At 48.8% G+C, this 23,815-nt stretch overlaps 12 protein-coding genes and 1 non-coding gene across 13 annotated transcripts; 9 read left to right on the top strand and 4 right to left on the bottom strand.

Annotated features, from left to right (window-relative positions):
- Nucleotides 1–3: 3 nt before the first annotated feature.
- NSE4 (Smc5-Smc6 complex subunit NSE4) lies at nt 4–1,158 on the bottom strand (the record flags this gene model as incomplete). Its single annotated transcript, NM_210706.1, has 1 exon — nt 4–1,158. One exon carries the CDS (start codon nt 1,156–1,158, stop codon nt 4–6), a length of 1,155 nt encoding a protein of 384 aa, NP_985352.1.
- A 68-nt stretch (nt 1,159–1,226) lies between these two features.
- MLH1 (mismatch repair ATPase MLH1) lies at nt 1,227–3,599 on the top strand (the record flags this gene model as incomplete). Its single annotated transcript, NM_210705.1, has 2 exons — nt 1,227–1,376; nt 1,434–3,599. 2 exons carry the CDS (start codon nt 1,227–1,229, stop codon nt 3,597–3,599), a joined length of 2,316 nt encoding a protein of 771 aa, NP_985351.1.
- Nucleotides 3,600–3,608: 9 nt separating this feature from the next.
- CEP3 (Cep3p) lies at nt 3,609–5,399 on the bottom strand (the record flags this gene model as incomplete). Its single annotated transcript, NM_210704.1, has 1 exon — nt 3,609–5,399. The coding sequence occupies one exon, from the start codon at nt 5,397–5,399 to the stop codon at nt 3,609–3,611; it is 1,791 nt and encodes a 596-aa protein (NP_985350.1).
- A 191-nt stretch (nt 5,400–5,590) lies between these two features.
- Nucleotides 5,591–7,084, bottom strand: AGOS_AFL201W (AFL201Wp; the record flags this gene model as incomplete). The annotated part of the gene is made up of 1 exon (NM_210703.1): nt 5,591–7,084. The coding sequence occupies one exon, from the start codon at nt 7,082–7,084 to the stop codon at nt 5,591–5,593; it is 1,494 nt and encodes a 497-aa protein (NP_985349.1).
- An 828-nt stretch (nt 7,085–7,912) lies between these two features.
- PHO2 (Pho2p) lies at nt 7,913–9,358 on the top strand (the record flags this gene model as incomplete). Its single annotated transcript, NM_210702.2, has 1 exon — nt 7,913–9,358. The coding sequence occupies one exon, from the start codon at nt 7,913–7,915 to the stop codon at nt 9,356–9,358; it is 1,446 nt and encodes a 481-aa protein (NP_985348.2).
- A 1,116-nt stretch (nt 9,359–10,474) lies between these two features.
- SVF1 (Svf1p) lies at nt 10,475–11,632 on the top strand (the record flags this gene model as incomplete). Its single annotated transcript, NM_210701.1, has 1 exon — nt 10,475–11,632. The coding sequence occupies one exon, from the start codon at nt 10,475–10,477 to the stop codon at nt 11,630–11,632; it is 1,158 nt and encodes a 385-aa protein (NP_985347.1).
- Nucleotides 11,633–12,313: 681 nt separating this feature from the next.
- AGOS_AFL204C (sugar porter family MFS transporter) lies at nt 12,314–13,921 on the top strand (the record flags this gene model as incomplete). Its single annotated transcript, NM_210700.1, has 1 exon — nt 12,314–13,921. The coding sequence occupies one exon, from the start codon at nt 12,314–12,316 to the stop codon at nt 13,919–13,921; it is 1,608 nt and encodes a 535-aa protein (NP_985346.1).
- Nucleotides 13,922–14,828: 907 nt separating this feature from the next.
- AGOS_AFL205C (sugar porter family MFS transporter) lies at nt 14,829–16,469 on the top strand (the record flags this gene model as incomplete). The annotated part of the gene is made up of 1 exon (NM_210699.1): nt 14,829–16,469. The coding sequence occupies one exon, from the start codon at nt 14,829–14,831 to the stop codon at nt 16,467–16,469; it is 1,641 nt and encodes a 546-aa protein (NP_985345.1).
- Nucleotides 16,470–16,962: 493 nt separating this feature from the next.
- Nucleotides 16,963–18,909, top strand: AGOS_AFL206C (arginine--tRNA ligase; the record flags this gene model as incomplete). Its single annotated transcript, NM_210698.1, has 1 exon — nt 16,963–18,909. One exon carries the CDS (start codon nt 16,963–16,965, stop codon nt 18,907–18,909), a length of 1,947 nt encoding a protein of 648 aa, NP_985344.1.
- Nucleotides 18,910–19,536: 627 nt separating this feature from the next.
- On the top strand, nt 19,537–21,156 carry AGOS_AFL207C (sugar porter family MFS transporter; the record flags this gene model as incomplete). The annotated part of the gene is made up of 1 exon (NM_210697.1): nt 19,537–21,156. The coding sequence occupies one exon, from the start codon at nt 19,537–19,539 to the stop codon at nt 21,154–21,156; it is 1,620 nt and encodes a 539-aa protein (NP_985343.1).
- Nucleotides 21,157–21,921: 765 nt separating this feature from the next.
- On the top strand, nt 21,922–22,006 carry AGOS_t0130. The gene is given in 2 exon segments: nt 21,922–21,960; nt 21,970–22,006. It is a non-coding gene; the product is annotated as a tRNA-Tyr (tRNA).
- Nucleotides 22,007–22,102: 96 nt separating this feature from the next.
- On the top strand, nt 22,103–22,822 carry RPE1 (ribulose-phosphate 3-epimerase RPE1; the record flags this gene model as incomplete). The annotated part of the gene is made up of 1 exon (NM_210696.1): nt 22,103–22,822. The coding sequence occupies one exon, from the start codon at nt 22,103–22,105 to the stop codon at nt 22,820–22,822; it is 720 nt and encodes a 239-aa protein (NP_985342.1).
- Nucleotides 22,823–22,948: 126 nt separating this feature from the next.
- ALB1 (Alb1p) lies at nt 22,949–23,431 on the bottom strand (the record flags this gene model as incomplete). Its single annotated transcript, NM_210695.1, has 1 exon — nt 22,949–23,431. The coding sequence occupies one exon, from the start codon at nt 23,429–23,431 to the stop codon at nt 22,949–22,951; it is 483 nt and encodes a 160-aa protein (NP_985341.1).
- Nucleotides 23,432–23,815: the final 384 nt, after the last annotated feature.

Below are 23,815 nucleotides of genomic sequence, written 5' to 3'. Positions count from 1 at the left end.
TGATCACGGTAAAAATGACTCTGTGATGTGGAACTTGTCTATAAGCTTCCTCCACGTGGCCATGTCCATTTGGAAGATGATATGCTTCTGGCGCGCGTCATTCCGTCGCTGCCGTTCCAGTTCCTTTTCGGCGGGATCCTGCGGGAGGGGTTCCTTGGGTCGGATGGCCGGGAAGCCCTCATCGTCATCTTCTAGGACTAGCCGTCCTTCCTTGATAAGAAAGCTAGTGTAGAAAAGGTTTTCAATTGAGCGAGCGTAAGAGCTGGGATCAATGATAAATCGAAATAAACTGATACTATTGTAGCCATTTTTCTGAATTAGCACCTGGAAACACTTTTTAACCTGTTCCGGAGTGGTCTCTGACTGATTGGAGTTGAGCGTCTCGCGCGTAACTGCCTCTGCTGTCGTCTTAGCTCCGACGTTTTCCACTGCCCGCCGCTGGGTCGCCACACGCGTCTTCTTCTGAACTGCGAGTGGCCCCAACATGTGGTCCACTAGCGTTGGTGCGCCGCCAAGTTGCTGGAATAACGCACCCATCTTAAACCAGTTGAACTGTGCAAAATCTCCATACGCTTCGAATTGCCTGAGATAGGAGTTGCGCTGCATGCTCTGGCGAAGAGCAGCATCCGCATGCTGATTGGTGCTCTCATCTAGAGCGTCGCTGGTAGCATCTCCATCATTTTCGATGCTGTCGTTCTGGGTATTGCTAGCATCGTCTGTTTCCGGATACATAGAGCCAGGTACACTCACGTGATTCAACTCAAGGTAGTCTTCCAGCAGAAACCGCTTCGCCCCGTTGACAAACTCCTCAGGGCTCAAAAGCTTCCCCGCATTTGTCAGTTTTAGATTGCGTATACTCAAGCTTGCAAGTTCGCTGACGCTCATCACGGCATGCGAATCCTGGGCAAAAAGAGAATTGACGCTCAGGTTCAGATCGCCCGCCTGCTTAAAAAGCATATTAACCTCTTCCAGCCGCTGCACAGCGACAGAAATATCTCCCGTACGTGCGACGGTAGCTCTATCGTGTGCCACATCATCTTCAAAGTTGCGGTACCCTTGTAGAATTTGGAACTCCTTTCCCGATGCTCCTCTTTCTGCACCCCCCTTATCTGGACTGGTCAGGCGCCTCCGTTTCGGATTAACAGCATCATCTGACATGCTTATTGGTTGCTTCCGCGGTTTTGGTCACTTCGAATCAGTAGTTCTGTCGTTAGCTGCCTTCAAAGATGGGCATCTCCGACGCCCAGAGAATTCCCGATTTTCACCATGTCCGGGTGACAGAAAAGCACTCGGCTGCCTTGATCCTTAACGCAACCACATCATATCTTCAAAGGTGTGTTCCGCAGTATCGCATGCATCTCCCATCCAGAATAAAGGTATGTATGCTGCTATCAGATGCTAAATATTGATGTAAACTAACATCACCCGTTTAGGCGCTTGAGGCGTCGGTAGTCAACAAGATTGCTGCAGGAGAAATCATTATCTCTCCTGTCAATGCCCTCAAAGAGATGATGGAAAATAGCATAGATGCCGGGGCAACTAATGTGGATATCCTGGTGAAAGATGGTGGCATAAAGATGCTGCAAATTTCGGATAATGGGTGCGGGATCATGAAGGATGACCTTCCGATACTATGCGAGCGCTTCACGACATCCAAACTGAAGTCGTTCGAGGACCTGAGCCGCATCCAAACGTACGGGTTCCGCGGAGAGGCACTTGCCAGCATTTCTCACATTGCGCGACTACATGTGGTGACGAAAACGAAAGAGAATCAGTGTGCATGGAAGGCTGTCTACGAGAATGGGGTAATGGTGGGGGAGCCGAAGCCGACGGCAGGCAAGGATGGGACGACAATCCTCGTACAGGACCTCTTCTACAATGTGCCGTCCAGGCTGCGGGCGCTGCGATCTCCAAGCGAAGAGTTTGCGAAAATAGTGGATGTGGTCGGCAAGTACGCAATCCATTCGGATGGTGTGGGATTTTCGTGTAAGAAGTTTGGCGAAACACAGTACGCGTTAAATGTACGTGGGACTTCTTCAAAATCAGACAAGATACGGGCTGTATTTGGTGCTCCAGTCGTTGCCAATTTAGTTGAGGTAGATATTTCTGCAGACCCTGAGCACGGTCTTACATCCAGTTCGGGCCAGATTACAACTCCAGACTTTAACAACAAGAAATCTATACCTGCTGTGTTTTTCATTAATAACCGCCTTGTTTCCTGTGATCCTCTGAGGCGAGCCCTATCCCAAGTTTATTCCAACTTCTTGCCGAAAGGTAACAAACCGTTTATTTACATGAGTTTACACATAACACCGGAGAATGTTGATGTTAATGTGCATCCTACAAAGCGTGAAGTACGATTTTTGTATGAAGAAGAGCTAATAGAGCGCATTGGTAATTTGCTCCATGAGCGGTTATCTCAGCTGGATACTTCGCGAACTTTTAAACCGGGCTCTTTGACACCTGGGAAACATAGTTCAACTGTGTCCTCCGCATTCCGGCAATCAGCGACCCCCGCAAGTACACAACCAAAGGCAAAACGTGCAGAAAACATGCTTGTCAGGACTGATGGTAGCCAAGCTAAAATTACTAATTATGTCAGAGCAAGTCAAAGCTCTACCAGCTCATCCTTTTCCACTTCTTTAAGAAAGAAATCACATGCGGCAGCAAGTGATGAACTTGGCAGCATTGGCGAGGACTCCCAAGATACAGCAACATCGATGACAACCTCTACACAAGAGCCTAATCATACCAAGTCTAGAGCCATTTTAACCTTATTGAATAATGAGTATGAAGTCGTACAGCGGGAAAGAACGGAAGTAAATCTCACCAGCATCAAAACTCTAAAGCAGGAAGTAGACGAAGATATGCATAAGGAATTAACAAGTGTCTTTGCAGATATGACCTATGTTGGTGTCGTTGATGCAACAAGGCGACTTGCATCTATACAGCATGGTTTAAAGTTATTTTTGGTTGATTATGGTTCCTTATGTAACGAACTTTTCTATCAAATTGGACTCACAGATTTCGCAAACTTCGGGAAAATCTATATCCAGGATGAGGTTGAGAATCGCGAAGGTTTAGCGATATACCAACTGCTATCTAAGATTGATAATGCGTCGCAATCGAATATTTTGGAAATAACTCAACAGTTGTGGGACATGAGAGAAATGCTAGAGAACTATTACTCGATTGAAATATGTGGAGACGAGACCGATTTGACGAACGTTCGCATTAAGAGTGTACCCTTACTTTTAAAGGATTATGTCCCGCCTCTTTCTAAACTTCCATTTTTCCTCTACAGAATGGGAACTAAGGTAGATTGGTCGTCGGAAAAGGAGTGCCTAGAAGGAATCCTTCGACAACTTGCCTTGTTCTATATTCCTGAGATTATTGAGCACGTAGATATAAACGACGACACAATCGATGGCGATGTTCGCGCTTATTATATTTCCAAGGCAGAGCATATTGGGACAGTTCTGGAACAAGTGGTTTTCCCAACGATAAAGAGGCGACTCCTAGCGTCGACGAGACTTCTGAAGGACATTGTAGAGGTAGCTAATCTGCCTGGTTTATATAAAGTTTTCGAAAGATGCTAGTCTTATCTATTAATTCCCATATAAAATCTTCTGGAAACTATTTTGTGTTTCAAACTCTTTAATAATAGCCCTAAATTCGGTACTTTCTTTTGTTTCGCCTTCATCTTCCAAGGCAATGGCGGAAGTATCAAAGTTTAGAAGCGTTGGAAGCTTGTTCATCTTCTTTTGTACAGCTTTTATATCCGCCTTTAAGATCTTAAACACTGGATGTTGCACTGGATCGTCAGTATCTATAATGCGAATGTTCTTCCATAGGTATGCTAGTTTTGTTACCCGCTTAGCTACCAGTAGTATTTTAATGCATGTTGGCTGGAATGCCACAAGATACGTTTTGAGCAGTTCTCTCAAGTCCACCACGAGTTGTTCGTTCTGCTCAGAGTAATCAAACACGTTTTTCATGCTATGGTACCCAAGCAATAAAGACAAAGCGTACAACACATATGGGTTTCGATTGAAACTGGATAAGTTAGATTTTATGTTCTTCAACACTAGAGCAATGATAATTTCTGTATATGTGTTCAGCTGATCATTACTGGTTTGTGAAGAATAATAAGACAGAAATAGTTTGCAGGACTTCCAGTACGTGAGGTTTAAAATCAGTCTAGATTGAAAAGATTCAAATTTGGAATTAAATGAATGAATATCATCAATTGAATCCAATTTTACCGTGAATATGTCTAATTGACGTCTGATGGCGTCCAGTGACTTCAAAGACGGCTTTTTCAGAGAATATTGTTCTAAGTCTCTGTCAAGTGAGATAAGCTTCCAGAGTAGGGTTTCATATGTATCTTCACTTTGGTATATATCTACCCCTGGCATTTCCTCATAGTAAGCTGCATGTGTTATCAGCGAATCGTTTTCCGTGTGAATGCATAGAAGTTTATTGGGCCCAGATTGCAAATAGTCACAGAAGCAGAGCCGGTACCATATCTTCTGGGCTGTCAGTTTTGTTAGCCGTAAAGCAGCCGAATCGCTAACCATGGGCCTAAATTGGTCCACCTGTAAAGCCTTCGCTACATGAATGCATTGTACCAGCACACTGTCGGCCAAGGATCTTTCCAACTGGATGAATGAGGTACTTGATAGAATCAGGTAAATTTGTATAATCCTTACATCGGAGCAGCTCATGAAATCAGCCATTTTCAGATGAGTGAGCGCGGTTCGTAAGAATCCGTAATACAATCCATGTTGTAGTTCCTCGGACCACCCGGGAATCTTTTGCCCATACCAATCTACAACCGGTTGGTCGTCCATAATAGATGAAAGCTCACTCAGGGGCATATAGTAGACTGCCATAGTAAGGACTGCCCATATTAATGTGTCCCAGAGATATTCGTCGATACTTGACGGCTCGTCTTTATTCTCACGGCGCGCCCAGTATTCCTCAAGTTTTAGGTATAACTCACCTATATCACTCAGGCACCCAAAATATAGACCACCTAGCTTTTCCATGGAGTAGTCCAGCAACTTGAAGGAAGTTTCTGCTTGTAGGTAGTTGCTCCAGAATTTCACAGCCTTCAGATCTGCATTCAGATCTACTGCTGCCCGTTTATTTGAGGGCATATCCTTGAATATACCCACTTTGAGCACCCAGTATTCATATTCTTGCCATAAGAGAAGCCAATCGCTCCCCGGAGACGGGTTTCCGAGTCTTGGACGTTTGATGGTGTCTGCTCGTTCGCATTCTGCCGCCCCACCTCTCTTGACACAGTTCGTGCAGGGAACCAGCCGGTCGCACTTGACCTTACGCTTTATGCAAACAGCACACGGCTTACTTGCTATAATGGTACTGCGTGCCATACTGTCCTCGACAACTGTATATAGCACCTGCTGAATGTGTCGCCCGCGTTCTGCAACGCAGGTACTGGCGGGATGACCGCGCAACGCCTATCACGTGATAAATAGTGGTTCCACTACACCTCTGGCATAGTCATATACATAATGATATATAGTTGATGTATGAAGTGATTCTAATATATGAGTTGCTCTATCTAAGCAAAGTTCAGGTGTACTGCTTTAGTCTGGAGGTAAGTTTGCAGGCCTGCCTTCCCCAGCTCCCTTCCGATACCGCTCATCTTGAACCCGCCAAAAGGCACTCCCACCTCCTCATCATTAGAGGAATTAACCCACACAGTGCCAGATTGGACATCACGGACAAAGCGGTGCGCAACGCGTATGTTTTCAGTGAAAACGCAGGATGCCAGCCCATAGTTAGTGTCATTAGCGTAACGAATAGCTTCATCGTAGTCCTTGAATTTCGCAACTACGGCCACAGGGCCGAATATCTCTTCACGGCAGAGTCTCGAGCTCTGAGGAACGTCCAGAAATATTGTGGGAGGAATATAGTAGCCCTTCTCCGGTACAGATCCAAACTGTTCGTAAGCGAGCTTTTCATTGATTCCGTGGTTTATGTATCCCATGACGCGATCGTACTGGGTCTTTGAGATCACTGGCCCCATATTGCAGTCCTTGCTAAACAGACCCGAGCCGAACGAATACGTACTGCGGACATGGGCGCGAAACTTGTCCAAGAAGGCGTCGTATACAGCCTCCTGGACGTATATCCGAGAATTCGCAGTGCAATTCTGTCCGGAGTTATAGAAAATACCCGCGGCAACGTAATTGACTGCAGAGTCCAGGTCTGCGTCCGCAAAGATCACGGCGGGCGACTTACCGCCACATTCCAGGGTGACGTCCTTGAGGTTCGACATCGCGGCAGCAGCCATCACCTTCTGCCCAACGGCAGTGCTCCCCGTGAAGGCAATCTTGTCGACGCCTTTGTGTTCCGCAAGCCGCTGCCCAACCTCTGGCCCCAGCCCTGGCAGCACGTTGAACACGCCTGGCGGGAACCCTGCGCGCCGCACGAGGCTTGCGAAGTACAACAGCGACAGACTGGTGTTCTCCGAGGGCTTGATCACCACGCAGTTGCCCGCGGCCAAGCACCCCTGCGCCTTCCAGCTCGCCATCGCCAGCGGGTAATTCCAAGGCACAATCTGCGCCACAACCCCGTACGGGACTTCCAGCGTGTACGCCTGCTTCGTGTGGCTTAGCGCAAACGCATCACCCTGGTGCATCTTGTCGGCGCCGCCCGCGTAGTACCGCGTCACGTATGCAACCTGGTCCAGATCCGCCAGCGCGTTGGTGTGGTACGGCTTGCCGCTGTCCAGCGTCTCAATCCCAGCCAGCACTTCACGCTCCTCGTCGACTAGCTCGGCCAGCCGCGCCAGCAGCGCACCTCGCTCCTGCGCTGAAGTGTGCCGCCACCGCTCCTCGTACGCGCGCCGCGCTGCTGCCACCGCAGCGTCCACGTCTGCCGCACCCGCCGCGTAAAAAGTGGCAATCAACTCGCCGTTGGCAGGGTTCGTCGTCTGCAGCTGCGAGCCCCCCATAGGCGCGACAAATTCGTTGTCTATGAACAGCCCGAGAGGCTGCAGGTACGTAAATCCGGTCTCCGGCACATTGATCTCCTCGAACAGCTCACTCATCTTGCCCCAACCGCAGCTCTGCCGCTGCCAGTGCCGCCTTCTATATACCCCCCGCTGTCGCCATTCCTGGACGTTGCTGGTCGCGAGTGCAACCCCTGCGCCACCGGTCGCGGCATGCGACGTGACTGCCTCAGGAGTCTTCTCGCACGACCGTCAGCCGCCGAATGCGGCGCCGCCCCTGGCCGTCGTCCCCTGGCCTGCTTCCTGTTGATCGCCGTCCCGCCAGCGTCCACGTGGCACCATCCGGAAGCGCCTGTGCCCCCGCTGCAACGGTCCTTCCGCACGAGCGGCTCGCAGCCGCCGACGCGGCCAACGCCTCTCCGACAGGCGTGCGCTGCCGGTCGGCACGCCGCTGGGGAAGACCATCGGGCCCCGCCGTCCACGCCGTCCGCGCGCGTCTGCGTGCGTCCACGTGGCGCTGGTCGGGCAGCTAGTGCTGCCGTCACGCCCCCGCAGCCGCCGATCGCGGCGGCGCACGTCCCGTGCGGCCCTCGTAACCCCGCCTGGTGTATATCCGTACAGAGGGAGCTATTTATCACGTGATGGTGAAAACTCGCCCAGGCAGAATTTGACCCTCCTTCTGACCCCTTTTTTGTCGGGGCCTCAAAATTTTACTGTCCGACAAGGCGCACACGCAACACATCCGAGGTGTTCAGCATCCAGTGGAGTACTGCGAATTAGCACGATAGAGTGCAGGCGCTGCAGCGGATACAGAAAAGAACTCAAGCGGCGACAGGTAGATCAGTAGGATCGACGGCCTCGTTTGCAAGCAGGTGGAAATTTTAGGTCGGCAAGTACAGTGGGCCGGATTTGAAAGCGAGACGCGGCATGGACAACTTCGAGTACCCGGGTGGGGAGTTCGGGCGGTTCAACCAGGAGTTCGGGTCGCCAGAGGAGATGCTGAACAACGGGCACGGGGAACTGCGGTCGGACAATGGGGAGGCGACGGGCAACAGCAAGTCGCCGGGTCATGGGGAGCTTGCGGAGGCGGCGGACGGCGGCAAGCCGAAGTCCAAGCGCACTCGCGCGACAGGAGAGGCCCTGGAGCTGCTGAAGAAGGAGTTCGACATCAACCCGAACCCGAATGCGCAGAATCGGAAGCGCATCTCAGAGCAGACGGGGCTGCCGGAGAAAAACGTGCGGATCTGGTTCCAGAACCGGCGTGCAAAGTACCGCAAGAGCGACCGCACTTTCAACCAGCGCACGGCAGCCACGGACATGAACACGTTTGGCTCGATCTCTGTGACGGTGGAGTACGACAAGATCCCACTGAACATCAACGACAACTACTATTTCATAGACGCCAACTCTCTGACGGTGGGGAGCTGGAAGAGACTGAAAAGTGGGAACCTGCACCGCGAGAGCCTGTCGAACATCAAGTATCTCTCGAATCTCTCACCGACGTCGATCAACATGATCATGTCTAACGCCACCGATCTGATGGTGCTGATCTCCAAGAAGAACTTTGAGGTAAACTACTTTTTCTCGGCCATTGCCAATAACACGAAGATTCTATTCAGGATCTTCTTCCCAATCAACTCCGTACTGAACTGCTCGCTGCTACTTCATGCAGAAGGTGGTAAAAAGGACGAGGATGATGCGAATAATGTAGTGCAGGAAACTACGGCACCTGCTGCGGAGCAGGTCTGCGAACTGAAGCTGAACGTCTCCAAGCCGCCGAACTTTGCGGTGTATTTTTCGGACATGAACGACGAGCTGACTTCTAATCAGTGGTCGATCTGCGAAGATTTTTCCGAGGGTCGTCAGGTCAGCGATGCATATGTGGGTGGCTCCAACTTTCCCCATGTGCTAACTGGCCTTGAGGCGTCGCTGAAGTTTATGAGTTCGCTGATCCTTGATTACAACAGCACGACACATGTAGTCCCCCATGCTCAACCTCAACCTCATCCTCATTCTCATCCGCACCACAGCAGTGATCCAGCACAGGCGATCGTCCTACAGCCAGAGCCCCACTCCCTGGCACAATCTGCATTTTTTAGAAATTACGGACCGCATTCTACAGACGACATACTCGATATACAGGATCCGGATCAGTATGAGACTGCCCAGACCACGAACACCGAGTTTCCAAGTACTTCGACCGCAGCAGGTTCGCATTTCCTCACTGCGCACCTTGCTGACACACAGATACCCAAAACACCCGAATTTTTAAACCAACATACTGATTTGCATAATGATGATCAACACGGATTGAACAATCTGTTAAATTTCAACGATCAACCACATACAAGCAACGCCGAACAATATTACTGAATTTTCCGTCTTATGTGTTCATTGCACTTTTTGTTTCCTTTGTTTTGCAATATAGTTTGCTTCTCCTCTTCCCTCCTCTCCTAGAGGCAACCTTTCATGCTTCAATTGTCTTACAGCCTCTGCCTGGTTCGGTCCTCCGAGGGCTGCCATCAGTCTTTTTATTAGTATGACTCAACCCCCATGATCCGATTATACCAACTTCTCTGTACTATTACAACTAAACATGCAATATTATCTCCTCAATAAACTAATACTCCGTCTTCTCTGTAGTTTGTGGAAACACTAGCGGCAGCCTTCGCCTCCACCAGGCACGGGCAGGGGGGCTTTATCCGCATGAAGTACATGGCCTCGACAGACATTTGATACTGACCATTGTAATTACTCCTATATAGTTCAACGAAGATGCGTCCTTCAACCTGGCGTCATAATGAATATTTAACCACCGCTATACACTACCAACAGACCGCAACCGCAACGAACCTTATCTGTTACACACACACCTCCTCCAGCTTTGGAAGGCGAAACTAGCTTTTTTCGCTGTTACCATACCGTTTCTCACTTGTTTCCATGTCCAGCCTGTAGCTGCAGACACCGTTCCTGAACTAAAACGGCAATGGCCCTTTACCAGAATTTCGTCAACCGCATCGCATCATCACCCGGGTAAGCTGCATTGACATCTCCCATCTGAGACACAAAACGGCAGTAGAATCTCAGACATACACATGTGCAGCCTCGGCATGTCTGCAAGGGACACATGGCGGGTAACTGGTGTTCGTAAGCAGCTCATCTAAGGTGGACTACCAGCATCTTTACTAGAGGAATACCGGAGTAACCCTATTTCAGAACTGGGCGCAAACACCTACACAGTAGTAAATACAACAGCGCAACAAATGCGTAACATAAATAGCGAATGGTTATTGATAACGTAAACATGACCTGAGAGGTAGCACAAGCCTCGAGACTATGTAGCGTGGCGGCAGGCATAATTTATACCACGTGACACAGCCATTAAAATCTTGGTTCGACACCGTTGGCAACATTTTTATAGCTTCTGCTTCACTTGTCTCCAACAACTTGAAGCAAGTACCCAGACTGGCGTATAGAAAGCAGATAACGATGCTTAAGTGGATACAAGGAGGAATCTCCTCGGTTACGGGGATTGCCGAGCCTGAATACGGCCCGGAGTTCATCCACAGCGCTACTGAGCGGGTGCGTGGAAAGCAGCCGTTTCATGAGACCAGCCGTCAGGATTTGGCGTGGCGCAACATCAGTTCTACTCATGTTGAAACTGCGACGTTTTACTTCACGCAGATACAGACTGGAATGGCGGGGTTTGCGCAGATCATCTACTCCAAGATCGGTGGACTGCCACGGACCGCCCAGTTCACTTTCAGGCTACACCATGCCAGCCGCCCAGAGCTTGGCACATGGACTTCTACGAAGCTAGAAAATTTTCGTGTTGAGGGCGCTAACTTCTACGCCGACAACTTGTCGCTAGAGCTAGATTCCACTGCTACGTCCTATACCTTGCAGTCGTCTGTTACGGCTGACAGCGTGGTAGACATCACGTTCAAGCGGCTGACGCCGGGTGTGAAGGTTGGTGAAGATCCAACCACTTACTACGGAGATAACACTAAAGAACCATGGGGAACTATGCGTCACGTGTTCTGGCCGAGAAATTCTGTCAACGGTACCGTGGTGGTACATGGCGAAATGATTACTCTCAAGAATGACTATTCTGTGATGATCCTTGCTCTACAGGGGATGAAGCCACACCACGCAGCCAAGGCCTGGAATTTCCTCAACTTCCATTCGGAGACACACTCTGTATTGCTGATGGAGTTCACTACTCCAAAATCTTATGCCAACACGAAGGTGTCTATAGGTATCCTATGTGACAAAGACAGTGTCCTCTCTGTCACGATAGACAATGAGGTGGAGCATGTGAAGCCAAAAACCGATGAAGTTGGATGGCCGGTTCCAAAGGCACTCTCCATGAAATTCACCGGTATCCCCAGTTCCGTGCCGGACAAGGAGGTTGCCTCTGCGGAGAAACTCTCCGCGCGCGTGGATATTGAGCTTAAAAATCTAGTCGAGCGGGTTGATGTCATGGCTGAGATCCCTGCTTTTGTGAAGAATATCGTGAGTGGCGTTGTCGGGACCAAGCCCTACATATACCAATATGCGAATGAAGCGTTGTTGACGTATGCCGGTTCTGAGTACAAGGGCTTTGCTTGGTCGGAGGTGACCTTCATTTCCGAGTTCGAAAACTGATAAGTGCTATCTCAGCTGATGAACATCGTTTCCAGCGACTCACGTGAGCCTTTGATCCGCTATTTTGATTGGCACTTGTATAGCGCGACATTGTGTGGCATCCTATAAATTATCCTAGATGTTCCTCAGCCTATCATAAGTTTTAGTAGCAGTCCTAAATCTTGCTATCGACGACATCATAGCCTATGCCTGTTTACCTACAATGGTGCATAACGTATGTTCAAAGAATAACGTCACTAGCCTTTGTATCGGCCCCTCACTTAGCCGCCTCGTGGCCTCGGAAGCGTTAAAATCCGGGCCAATTTTTCCGCGGCTTTCATAGAAACGTCCGTAGAAAAATTATCCGTAAGGCACATATTGCGTCAGATTTGAAAGCGCCGATGCCATAAGGAAAAACACCCCAGAAGGCGGCTAGAGAGCTGAGGAGGATACCGGCACACCAAGTTTATTCCTAATATGGTGCCGCAACAGAACACTATGCAACGGTATGCTCAAGGGATCACCATGGCGTTGTACGCTGCATTGCAAGGATAGGTAACCACTTGATGCTTTCGTAAAATAATCAAATTTTTATAAAAGTCGAAGACGACCGTTGGTCTCGTAAATGACAAGTATCGTTATCACCTCACCCATTTCAGGTAGACCGACTATTTGAGACTGCTGTGGGAAAAACACGTTCAAATGACCGTTTCTGAAGGTATGACGCCGTCTAAAAGCGAGCTCTCGGGAGATGGTTCGAATTCGCATCCCATTGAGAGCAAGAAAGATATTGTATCGGTAATCTCGACAGAGACAAAGCCATTTTCAGCTTATATCTTTGCGTGCTTATGCTGCTTCATGGTTGCATTCGGTGGCTTTATTTTTGGATGGGATACCGGTACGATTTCTGGCTTCGTCAAACAAACAGATTTCATAGCGCGTTTTGGCCAGCTGAGCCCGAGTGGAGAGTATGAACTCAGTGATGACAGGACTGGATTGATTGTCTCGATCTTTAACATTGGTTGTGCTGTTGGTGGTATATTCTTATCCAAGATTGGTGATGCCTATGGGCGTAAAATCGGTCTTGCGACTGTGACGGCAGTTTATGTCATCGGGATAGTTATCCAAATCAGCGCAAGTGACAAGTGGTACCAATATTTCGTTGGTAGAATCATTTCAGGTTTAGGTGTGGGTGGTATTGCCGTTCTTTCGCCCATGTTGATCTCTGAGACCTCCCCAAAGCACTTGAGAGGCTCTCTTGTGTCATGTTACCAACTTATGATTACCGCGGGTATCTTTCTCGGATACTGCACGAATTATGGAACAAAAACCAATTACACTGACTCCAGACAATGGAGAATTCCATTGGGGTTGGGTTTTGCCTGGGCTCTCCTAATGATTGGAGGCATGGCCTTCGTTCCGGAGTCCCCACGTTACTTGGTGGAGGCCGAAAACCTACCCAAGGCCCGGATGTCTATTGCGAGGGCCAACAAGGTTGCAGAAGACCACCCTATCGTCGAGCATGAGCTAAATACTTTGCAGACTGCAATCGAGCTTGAAAAGCTAGCGGGTAAGGCTCGGATCGTTGACCTGTTTAACGTTAAAAAGAAGATTTTCCAACGGTTGATTATTGGTATTTTTATCCAGTCTTTGCAGCAACTTATTGGTAACAACTATTTCTTCTACTACGGGACCACCATATTTAACGCTGTCGGAATGGACGATCCGTTCGTCACGTCGATTGTGCTGGGTATCGTGAACTTTGGCTCAACCTTTTTCTCTCTGTACACCGTTGACAAATTTGGCAGAAGAAAGTGTTTGATATGGGGCGCCTTTGCCATGGCTATTTGTATGGCAATTTTTGCTTCCGTTGGCGTCACGAAGTTGTGGCCAAATGGCGAGGATCAACCATCCTCCAAGCCAGCAGGTAACGTTATGATTGTCTTCACCTGCATTTACATCTTCTTCTTCGCCACCACCTGGGCTCCGATTGCCTATGTTATCATTTCCGAGATATACCCACTTAGAGTGAAGGCTAGAGCTATGGCGCTTGCAACAGCTGCAAACTGGATATGGGGTTTCTTGATTGCCTTCTTTACCCCACGAATCACCAGTGCCATCAAGTTTTGCTACGGCTACGTCTTTATGGGCTGTCTGATCTTCGCTTTCTTCTACATCTTCTTCTTCGTCCCAGAAACGAAGGGCCTGACATTGGAGGATGTCGACGAGATGTGGCAAGAGGGTGTGGTGCCGTGGGGGTCCGAGAGCTGGCTACCTCGTAGCGACAGGGAAGTTGCCCACGACGCCTAACTGCATGCCTTGTGCAGAAAGGTATGCAGAGGTGTGGGGTGACCGTCAGCTGCTGGGTCAACACCCGCTTGCATATCCCCCACACGGATATGAATAAAACCTGGGGATTACTTTTTCGGTCACATGCCGGTCGGCCGGAACTGTGTTTCTCCGCAGCTGTTTCACCATGTTCCACCGTGGCGTGTCATCCGGTGGTCTAACCTACCCCGGAAAAATTTACATCTGTTTTCGGAAATGAGGGGTTAATCCGTTGGCCCTTACTACGCCCTCCTCTTTGAAAAAGAAACTCCTCCGATGCCGCATGGAAAAATTAATCCAAACGTCGGGTGGTGCTGCAATCGAACACTGCACCACAGCTCGGCACAATGCTGGGTGAAGGCACGGCAATACGTGATGGCAGTATAGCGGTGCCCTGGTGGCGGATCTACCAGATTCCGGATTTAGTTGACGAAAGAGCTTTGCCGACTTACGCTTAATACCCCGGGTACGGTGGAACGGCCTGCGCTTTTACACTGCCGATGTGTGCCGGTCGTCCCGTCCAAGCTAGTCGGATATTCTCGAGAAAGCGGGGGGGTTAGAACGAGCAGCAGTCCGCCCGGGAAATGCCGGGAGCACACCGTGAACTCTAACGGAACAATTGTTCCAGGCAATATCGAACGGCTTAATTAGTCTGGGGAAGAGGTAGGGCTGTTCACGGACGCGGTGGTCTCAGAAACGACGCTTGGTTGTGGGTGGCGCCTAAAAATATGCGGGCGACAACGGTGGAATCAACAGGAGAAGAGTATATAAGGACAGCCTCGACACGCTTTCGTAGATCTGATATGTTTAATGTTATAATAAACCATCGTTCAGAATATTTGCCGTTAAGACTTCCATTGAGGAATAATAACTAATACTTGTCGGTACAATGTCTGCAGCAATTGCACAACCTGACAACCGCTCCGTGATGAGCACACATTCGTCTACAGCATCGAACAAGCCTTCGAAAGAAGAGAACAAGGAGTCTGGCCTAGTTGAGATCCCAGTGAAGCCTGCCTCCGCCTATATTACGGTGTCTTTGTTGTGTATCCTAGTTGCATTTGGTGGTTTCATCTTTGGATGGGATACAGGTACGATTTCTGGTTTCGTGAACCAGTCCGATTACAAGAATCGCTTTGGTGAATTGAATGAGAGTGGTGACTACTACCTATCTGACAACAGAACTGGCCTGATTGTGGCTATCTTCAACATTGGTTGTGCCGTTGGTGGTATTTTCTTGTCTAAGTTTGCTGATATGTACGGCCGTCGTATCGGGTTGATGATTGTTACCCTAGTCTACGTTATTGGTATCGTTGTCCAGATAAGTTCCACCGACAAATGGTACCAATACTGTATTGGCAGAGTCATCTCTGGTCTAGGTGTTGGTGGTATTGCTGTTTTGTCGCCAATGTTGATCTCCGAGACCTCTCCAAAGCACTTGAGAGGCATGTTGGTTTCTTGCTATCAATTGATGATTACTGCTGGTATCTTTGTCGGTTACTGCGCCAACTACGGTACAAAAGCCAAATATGAAGACTCGAAGCAATGGAGAATCCCATTGGGTCTTTCTTTTGCGTGGGCTATCCTTATGATCGGAGGTATGGTCCTCGTTCCAGAGTCTCCTCGTTACTTGGTCGAGGTCAACAAATATGAGGATGCTAAGAGATCTCTAGCCAGATCCAACAAGGTTCCTGTGGACGACCCATCGATCCAAGCTGAGTTTGACAACATCCATGCTGGTATTGAGTTGGAGAGAATGGCAGGTTCCGCTTCTTGGGGTGAGCTATTCTCTACTAAGAGCAAGATTCTACAGCGTGTTATTATGGGTGTTATGATCCAATCTCTACAGCAGCTAACTGGTAACAACTACTTCTTCTACTACGGTACTACTATTTTCAAGTCTGTCGGTTTGGAGGATTCTTTCCAGACCTCGATCATCTTGGGTGCTGTGAACTTCGGTTCCACCTTTGTTGCTGTCTGGGCTGTCGGTAAATTTGGCAGAAGACGGCTGATGCTAGCCGGTGCCGCGGCTATGACTGTCTGTATGGTGATCTTCGCTTCTATTGGTGTGACTAAGTTGTGGCCTAACGGGGAGGACCAGCCTTCATCTAAGCCAGCTGGTAACGTCATGATCGTCTTCACCTGTATCTACATTTTCTGCTTCGCGACTACCTGGGCACCAATTCCGTTCGTCATCGTTTCGGAGACTTTCCCATTGAGAGTCAAGGCCAAGGGTATGGCTATTGCCACAGCCGCGAACTGGATCTGGGGTTTCTTGATCGCCTTCTTCACTCCTAAGATCACCAACGCCATCAAGTTCAACTACGGCTACGTGTTCATGGGCTGCTTGATCTTCGCCTTCTTCTACATGTTCTTCTTTGTCCCAGAGACAAAGGGTTTGACTTTGGAAGAGGTCGAGGAGATGTGGCAGGAGGGTGTCGTCCCATGGAAGTCCGAGTCCTGGACTCCTTCCTACAAGAGAAATGCTTACGAGACTGAGGAGGTGAAGCCAGAGAAGACCTGGGCTTAAAAACTTTAAACTACAAACTTTTTTGTTCTGCTAATCATCGGGTTAAAACCTAAACCTAATCTATGTTCATTAATATTGTTATGACGTTCACGAGATAGCATATGTAAATTACTATTAAAAATATGCGATTAATCTGTATTTATTAGTTGTAATTGCAATGCCATATGATACTGCAAAGCAATACATGCCGAGATAACCAACGCCACTGAGGCGGGACTGGGCCCCTTCTCCGGCCCGGCGAACATGCCTGTCGTTGGTGGGCCGCGTGCCCGTCGCCGGCCAGCCGCATGCCCGTCGTCGGTCATCGCCCCACTTTCAAACTTTGTAATCGAGCAGGAAATTAAGATTCGTTATAAATGATATCAAATTTTTCGTCGTTTCTTTTCAGTGAGTAATATTGTTCCGGCACCGCACGCCGATGATGCCGCTACATCGCACAGGGCCAAAGCACAGGTGCTAAACTATTGCTTAGTTGGCGTCGTTGAGCTCGTTTATGCTTAGTGGAATATCTGCAGCATATTCAATATCAAGTCTGATTAGCAGTAGACGCATATTCCCGGCCGCTCTAAGATTCACCGTTACCCGAGTACATAGTTTCCGGCAGCACATTAATATCAAGATGCCTGGCGACACGATCTCTCAACAGCTAGCCAAGCTTTCGATACAGGCGCCTACCAAGATGGCAGGGTCGCACCCTGAGGCGAACGTTGTGGACCTTATCCGGAACTACATTACGGACGAGCTCAGCAGGATTTCGGGCGTTGCTGGTCCGTTGATTTACGAGGCACTGGAGTGGACCAACACGCTCGAGCGCGGAGACCTTTTGATCCCGGTGCCGCGGTTGCGTATCAAGGGCAGCAACCCCAAGGACCTCGCGGCTGAGTGGGCGGTTGCTTTTCCCTGTGGCGAGTACTTAGACCGGGTCGAGGCCAATGGGTCTTTTATCCAGTTTTTCTTCAAGCCTCAGTTCCTGTTCAATGTGGTGGTGCCAGATGTGCTAACCCGGAAGGAGGATTACGGCTCCTGCAAGTTGGTGGAGAACAAGAAGGTCATAATTGAGTTCTCGTCTCCTAATATCGCTAAGCCGTTCCACGCCGGCCACCTGCGTTCCACTATCATTGGTGGGTTTCTCTCCAACCTTTATGAGAAGATGGGCTGGGAGGTGATTAGAATGAATTATCTGGGCGACTGGGGTAAGCAGTTCGGGTTGCTAGCCGTTGGTTTTGAAAAATACGGGAGCGAGGAGGCTCTCGAGAAAGACCCAATTAACCATTTGTTCGATGTGTATGTCCGTGTCAACAAGGACATCGAACAGGAGGGAGATTCCTTGCCACTTGAGGAATCAACGAATGGAAGGGCCCGTGCTTATTTCAAGAAAATGGAAGATGGTGACCCAGAGGCCTTGAAAATCTGGCAAAAATTCCGTGAACTTTCGATTCAAAAGTACATCGACACCTACGCCAGACTGAACATCCAATACGATGTGTACTCTGGCGAGTCCCAGGTAAAAAAGGAGTCGATGGAAAACGCCCTGAAGCTATTCCAGGAGAAGGGGTTGACCCACGAGGACAAGGGCGCCATTCTCATTGACCTAACTAAATTTAACAAGAAGCTTGGCAAAACCATTGTGCAGAAGTCTGATGGTACCACACTATATCTAACTCGTGACGTGGGCGCTGCTATGGACCGTTATGAAAAATACAAGTTCGACAAGATGATCTATGTTATTGCTTGCCAACAGGACTTGCATACCGCCCAGTTCTTTGAAATTCTAAAGCAAATGGGCCACAAGTGGGCTGAGAACCTACATCATGTAAACTTTGGTATGGTGCAAGGCATGTCTACCAGAAAGGGCACTGTGGTATTCTTGGACAACATCCTTGAGGAGACGAAAGAGAAAATGCATGAAGTCATGAGGAAGAACGAGGTGAAGTACGCGCAAGTGGAGAACCCAGACGAGGTAGCAGACTTGGTTGGTATTTCTGCTGTTATGATCCAGGACATGCAGGCGAAGAGAATCAACAACTACGAGTTCAAGTGGGAGAGAATGTTGTCCTTCGAAGGTGATACCGGTCCTTATCTACAATATGCTCATTCTAGACTGCGCTCTGTCGAAAGAAACGCATCTGAGATCACTCCGGAAAAGTGGGTAACAGCTGACTTCTCGGTACTCACCGAAGCTGCCGCTGTCACTTTGGTGCGGCTATTGGCACAATATCCTGATGTATTGAGAAACGCTTTAAAGACGCATGAGCCTGCCACCATCGTTACTTACCTTTTCAAGTTAACTCACCAGGTTTCTTCTTGCTACGATATCTTATGGGTCGCAGGCCAAGCCCCAGAGGTCGCCACTGCTCGTCTTGCGCTTTACGCCTCCTGCAGACAGGTGCTGAACAACGGTATGCGGTTGTTGGGGTTGACGCCAGTTGACAGAATGTAACTGGATCCCTTAGATAGGCATGTACTACCATTTTACATACTTTAATCTCGCACTCCTGCCAAGGCGATGCCAAAGATCAGTCACTTACCTGACGTGCGGCTGAACCACCAAACTCCTGCCAGCTTCCTGGCTTCTGTGTTCCCTCGTGACAGAGACGTTACCCTCCCTAGAAATCTCAACGGGATTTTCTTCACTATTTTCTGTCACTTTCTTCCGGTTTAATTTTCAGAAACTTTGAACGCCTCTAAGACAATAGCGCAACCTAATTTCTTTTATAGAATAGCGTATTTTATCCAGAAGAGACCTGTAGACATCGTTAGGTATATGTCTGTTTATGCATAAAAATGTGGCATGTACTTAGATTGGCAATAAACTGAAAAACTGTCTAAAATCTATGATAACTCCGAAGTGTTCAACTTTTTCACCGTGTATGTAATTTTGCAATACCATGGCTTTACCGGATGGTAAGAAACGAAATTCTACCAGGGGTTGACGAAACCTAACAACATCTACAGTATATAAGGATAGATGAGATAGATTAACCCTCTTTCCAACTGTTCACCGGTCATCAGTTTGCAGTGTCGAGGAAACTGTTTCTATCATATTTTAGACGCAGTCGCCTTCTCAATGAGCCGTCAGGTTTTACACAGTGATATGCGGTCCGTGGGTACAGAGGTATCCGCGGCATCGCAAAAGAAGTATTTGATGGAAGAAACAGTCGACATACCAACAAAACCGGCTACGGCATACATTACAGTTTGTTTGCTCTGTGTATTTGTTGCATTTGGTGGCTTTATTTTTGGCTGGGATACCGGTACCATTTCTGGTTTTGTCAATCAGACAGACTTTAGGCGGCGTTTTGCCCAAGTGAATGATGAAGGCGGATACTACTGGTCCAATGCCAGAGTTGGTCTTATTGTTGCGATCTTTAATATTGGCTGCGCAGTTGGCGGTATCATTCTATCCAGGTTGGGCGATATGTATGGACGCCGCATTGGCTTGATGATCGTTAGTCTCATTTATGTGGTTGGTATAATTATTCAAATTTCATCCAACACTAAATGGTATCAATACTGTATTGGCAGAGTCATCTCTGGTCTAGGTGTTGGTGGTATTGCTGTGTTGTCGCCTATGTTGATTTCAGAGACATCGCCAAAACATTTGAGAGGGACACTAGTTTCATGTTACCAGTTAATGATTACGGCCGGTATATTATTAGGCTATTGCGCGAACTACGGTACGAAAAGCAGATACGATGACTCAAGGCAATGGCGGATTCCTTTGGGGCTCTGCTTTTTGTGGGCTATATTCATGATTACTGGTATGGCGTTCGTGCCAGAATCCCCTCGTTATTTGATCGAAAAAGATAAAATTGAAGAGGCTAAAAGATCTCTAGCAACATCAAATAAAGTTCCGGTAGATGATCCGGCTATTCTGGCAGAAGTCAATAACATCCAAGCTGGTGTGGAGTTAGAAAGAATGGCAGGTTCCGCTTCCTGGGGTGAATTATTCACCGTCCGCACCAAGATTCTCCAACGAGTGATCATGGGTGCTATGATACAGTCGTTACAACAACTTACAGGTAACAATTATTTCTTCTACTACGGTACCACGATTTTTGATTCCGTCGGTTTGGAGGATGCGTTCAAGACATCCATCATTTTAGGTGCCGTAAACTTTGGTTCCACCTTTGTGGCAATGTACACTGTCGATAGATTTGGCAGGAGGAAATGTTTGCTCTACGGTGCCGCGGCAATGGCCGTTTGTATGGTTATTTTTGCCTCCGTTGGTGTGACAAGACTATGGCCCAATGGACCCGATCAGCCTTCTTCCAGACCGGCAGGCAATGCTATGATTGTTTTTACCTGCCTCTACATTTTCTTCTTTGCAACTACCTGGGCCCCAATTGCGTATGTCATTGTTTCGGAGACTTTCCCATTAAGAGTCAAAGCCAAGGGCATGGCTATCGCCACAGCCGCGAATTGGATATGGGGCTTTTTGATCGCCTTCTTTACACCATACATTACCAATGCGATCAGGTTTTACTACGGCTACGTGTTCATGGGTTGTTTGATCTTTGCGTTCTTCTACATCTTCTTCTTTGTCCCCGAGACAAAGGGTTTGACTTTGGAAGAGGTCGAGGAGATGTGGCAGGAAGGTGTGGTACCTTGGCGTTCAGAATCATGGGTACCCTCTGCAAGGCGGCACGCGCCGTACTCCAGTGACAAACAAGCTGCCGGCATATGACAGGCATTCCATAAGCAACAGCAAGTACTGACTGACAACTGCTTTACCCTTTCGGCCTAGTAGCAGACGGTCTGTTCCGATAGGGTAGCTAATGATATTAACGGGACTTTTAAGTATATTAATTAATTAGACTCATCTAGATAGTTAATTGATCAATCAATTACAATTTTTGTGATACTTGCAGATATCCGGGGCACAATGCTCACCTCTCAAGTCGGATCCACCTTGCGGTGATGGTCGGTTTGCCGACTATATTTTTAGCTTTCAGTGCCTTTACAAATCAAATGACGCTCCATGCATGCTTGAAAAAACTGGTGATAATTCCCTGGCACATCGGAATAAACCAGAGAGTTATTCCGCTCTCCCGATCCGAAATTGCCCGTCTATCTTATTTTCCAGCAGCCCCGGATAAAAATAAGCTAGCGCCTTGGCGAACAGCGGGGAATAGCTGACAAGCCTCGATTCCAGGCACGTGCTATGCGTTACTAATGCGCCACTGTCCGTAGCAGGTTAAGTGGCCTATGTATGTGTGTCACGAACGTTAGGGCAAAATCAAACGTAACCCATCAGTCCCAGTTGAACGTAACTAAGGTCACACACAACTACTGAGTATCTTCAACTTAGAAAATGTTATTGATATGAAGTCGGATATCAAGCCGGTGCTGTATAAATTATCTCGCTCCTTTCCAAAGGAATTGAAACTATCTTGAACTATGGTGGTGCATTTGTACCCAGGCAAACCGAAACAGGTAACATTAAAACGTTCTCCCGGTAGCCAAGTTGGTTTAAGGCGCCAGACTGTAACGGATTTGTAATCTGGAGATCGGGTGTTCGACTCACCCCCGGGAGATTTTTTTTGGTAAGCGAACCATTTTGTTATGGATAATCGCACTATATTGTTAAGCAAAGAACTTATCACTCTTCCCACCGAACCAAGCAGCGCACCATGGTCAAACCTATCATTGCACCAAGCATTCTCGCATCAGATTTTGCCAACCTAGAATGTGGTTGTCACCGCGTTATCAATGCGGGTGCAGAATGGCTTCACATCGACGTTATGGACGGCCACTTCGTGCCCAACATCACCCTAGGCCCCCCAATCGTCAAGTCGCTACGCAAAGCGGTCCCGAGAGTAGGAGATAAAGAATCAGACAAACCCAAGGCGTTTTTCGATTGCCATATGATGGTTGCAGAGCCTGAAAAGTGGGTTGATGTCTTTGTCGAAAATGGCGCAGACCAATTCACGTTCCACTACGAGGCGACCAAGAACCCGCTAGAGCTTGTCAAGTTGATCAAGTCACGCGGCATACGCGCAGCGTGCGCGATTAAGCCCGACACGCCGGTAGATGTACTCTTTGAGCTGGCTCCATATCTGGATATGGCGCTGGTCATGACCGTGGAGCCAGGCTTCGGCGGTCAGAAGTTCATGCCAGACATGATGCCCAAGGTGGCAGCATTGCGCGAAAAGTTTCCACAGCTGGATATCCAGGTCGACGGCGGGCTTGGCAAGGAAACTATCCCGCACGCCGCCAAGGCTGGTGCCAATGTGATAGTCGCAGGCACGAGTGTGTTTGCAGCTGCCGACCAGAAGGACGTGATCAGCTACATGAAAGACAATGTTCGCGATGAACTGCGCAGCAGAGGCCTCCTCGACATAGATATGTAGTTGTTTTGTATATTCCTGAACAGCAATATTGCCCTGTGTGCGTAGCATTCGGTAGTGAAGTGCTCTGCAATATCCCCGCAACGCGGCAACGCTCAACTAATGTACATTGGCTACATAGCTAGACAACTACGGAAAAAACTGGCCGCCTAGGGTCGTACCAGCCCCTGTCTGCACGATCATCTCCTGCGCGGCGACGTCCTCCAGAGCACTCCAAATGGACTCCTTCACCTTCTGAAGCGGTCCCGTCTGCTGAGTCTTGGCTTTAGTGCTCACCGCAGTCTCCACATCGATGTCCATCCCAGACTCCCGCGCAGCCTGCACGTCCACAAGCAGCTTACGCTGCTCCACATACCGCAGGTTTCTCTCGATCTTCTTGGCCCGCTTCTTGGACAGCGTCTTCGTGGTGATCGGCCCCTGGTCCACACGCTCTCCACGGAACAAATCCAGTGGAATGGACTTCGCGCGGCCCGATTGCGACTGATCGCTGGATCTTGGCGGCGCAAGTAACCCTGCGCGCTCCCTGGCGCTTCTCTTCGCTGCGTTTTTCTGCACGCGGTGCTGCAGGTTCAGTTTCTGCTTGGGTCTGTTGATGGAGTTCTTCGATGGCATGGCGGTACGGGCCTCTATAACGGCGGAGAGGCTCTGGTTACAGTTCTAGCACTGATGGGCATCGGCCTTGTCATGCGATGAGCTTAAGCTGAAAATTTTCCCTCGAAAAGAAACGTGCCCCACACACTGTCTTTAACTGAAAGTCGTCGCAAGCAGCCTTGCAGCATAAAGCTGCGTGCTGCATCTATCTTAGTCTGTTGTTACGCTGTACGTTGCTCCGATAGCGAGCGAAGGTTGTAACTACAGCGGCTTACGGGCATCCGTCGAAGCACGTGCTCTTGGAGACTGCACGCCTGGGGTGCTGCGGCGGCCGCCACAGATATCCGACACTTTCCTAACCGGTCCCTAAGTAGCTGTTAGCTAGCTTACTGAGAATGTGGGCCG

This window comes from Eremothecium gossypii, chromosome VI (genome assembly GCF_000091025.4).
Source record: "Eremothecium gossypii ATCC 10895 chromosome VI, complete sequence".
NCBI classification, from domain to species: Eukaryota; Fungi; Ascomycota; class Saccharomycetes; order Saccharomycetales; family Saccharomycetaceae; genus Eremothecium; species Eremothecium gossypii.
Note: the sequence above shows the minus strand (reverse complement) of the source record. Positions and strands in the feature narration are given on the sequence as shown.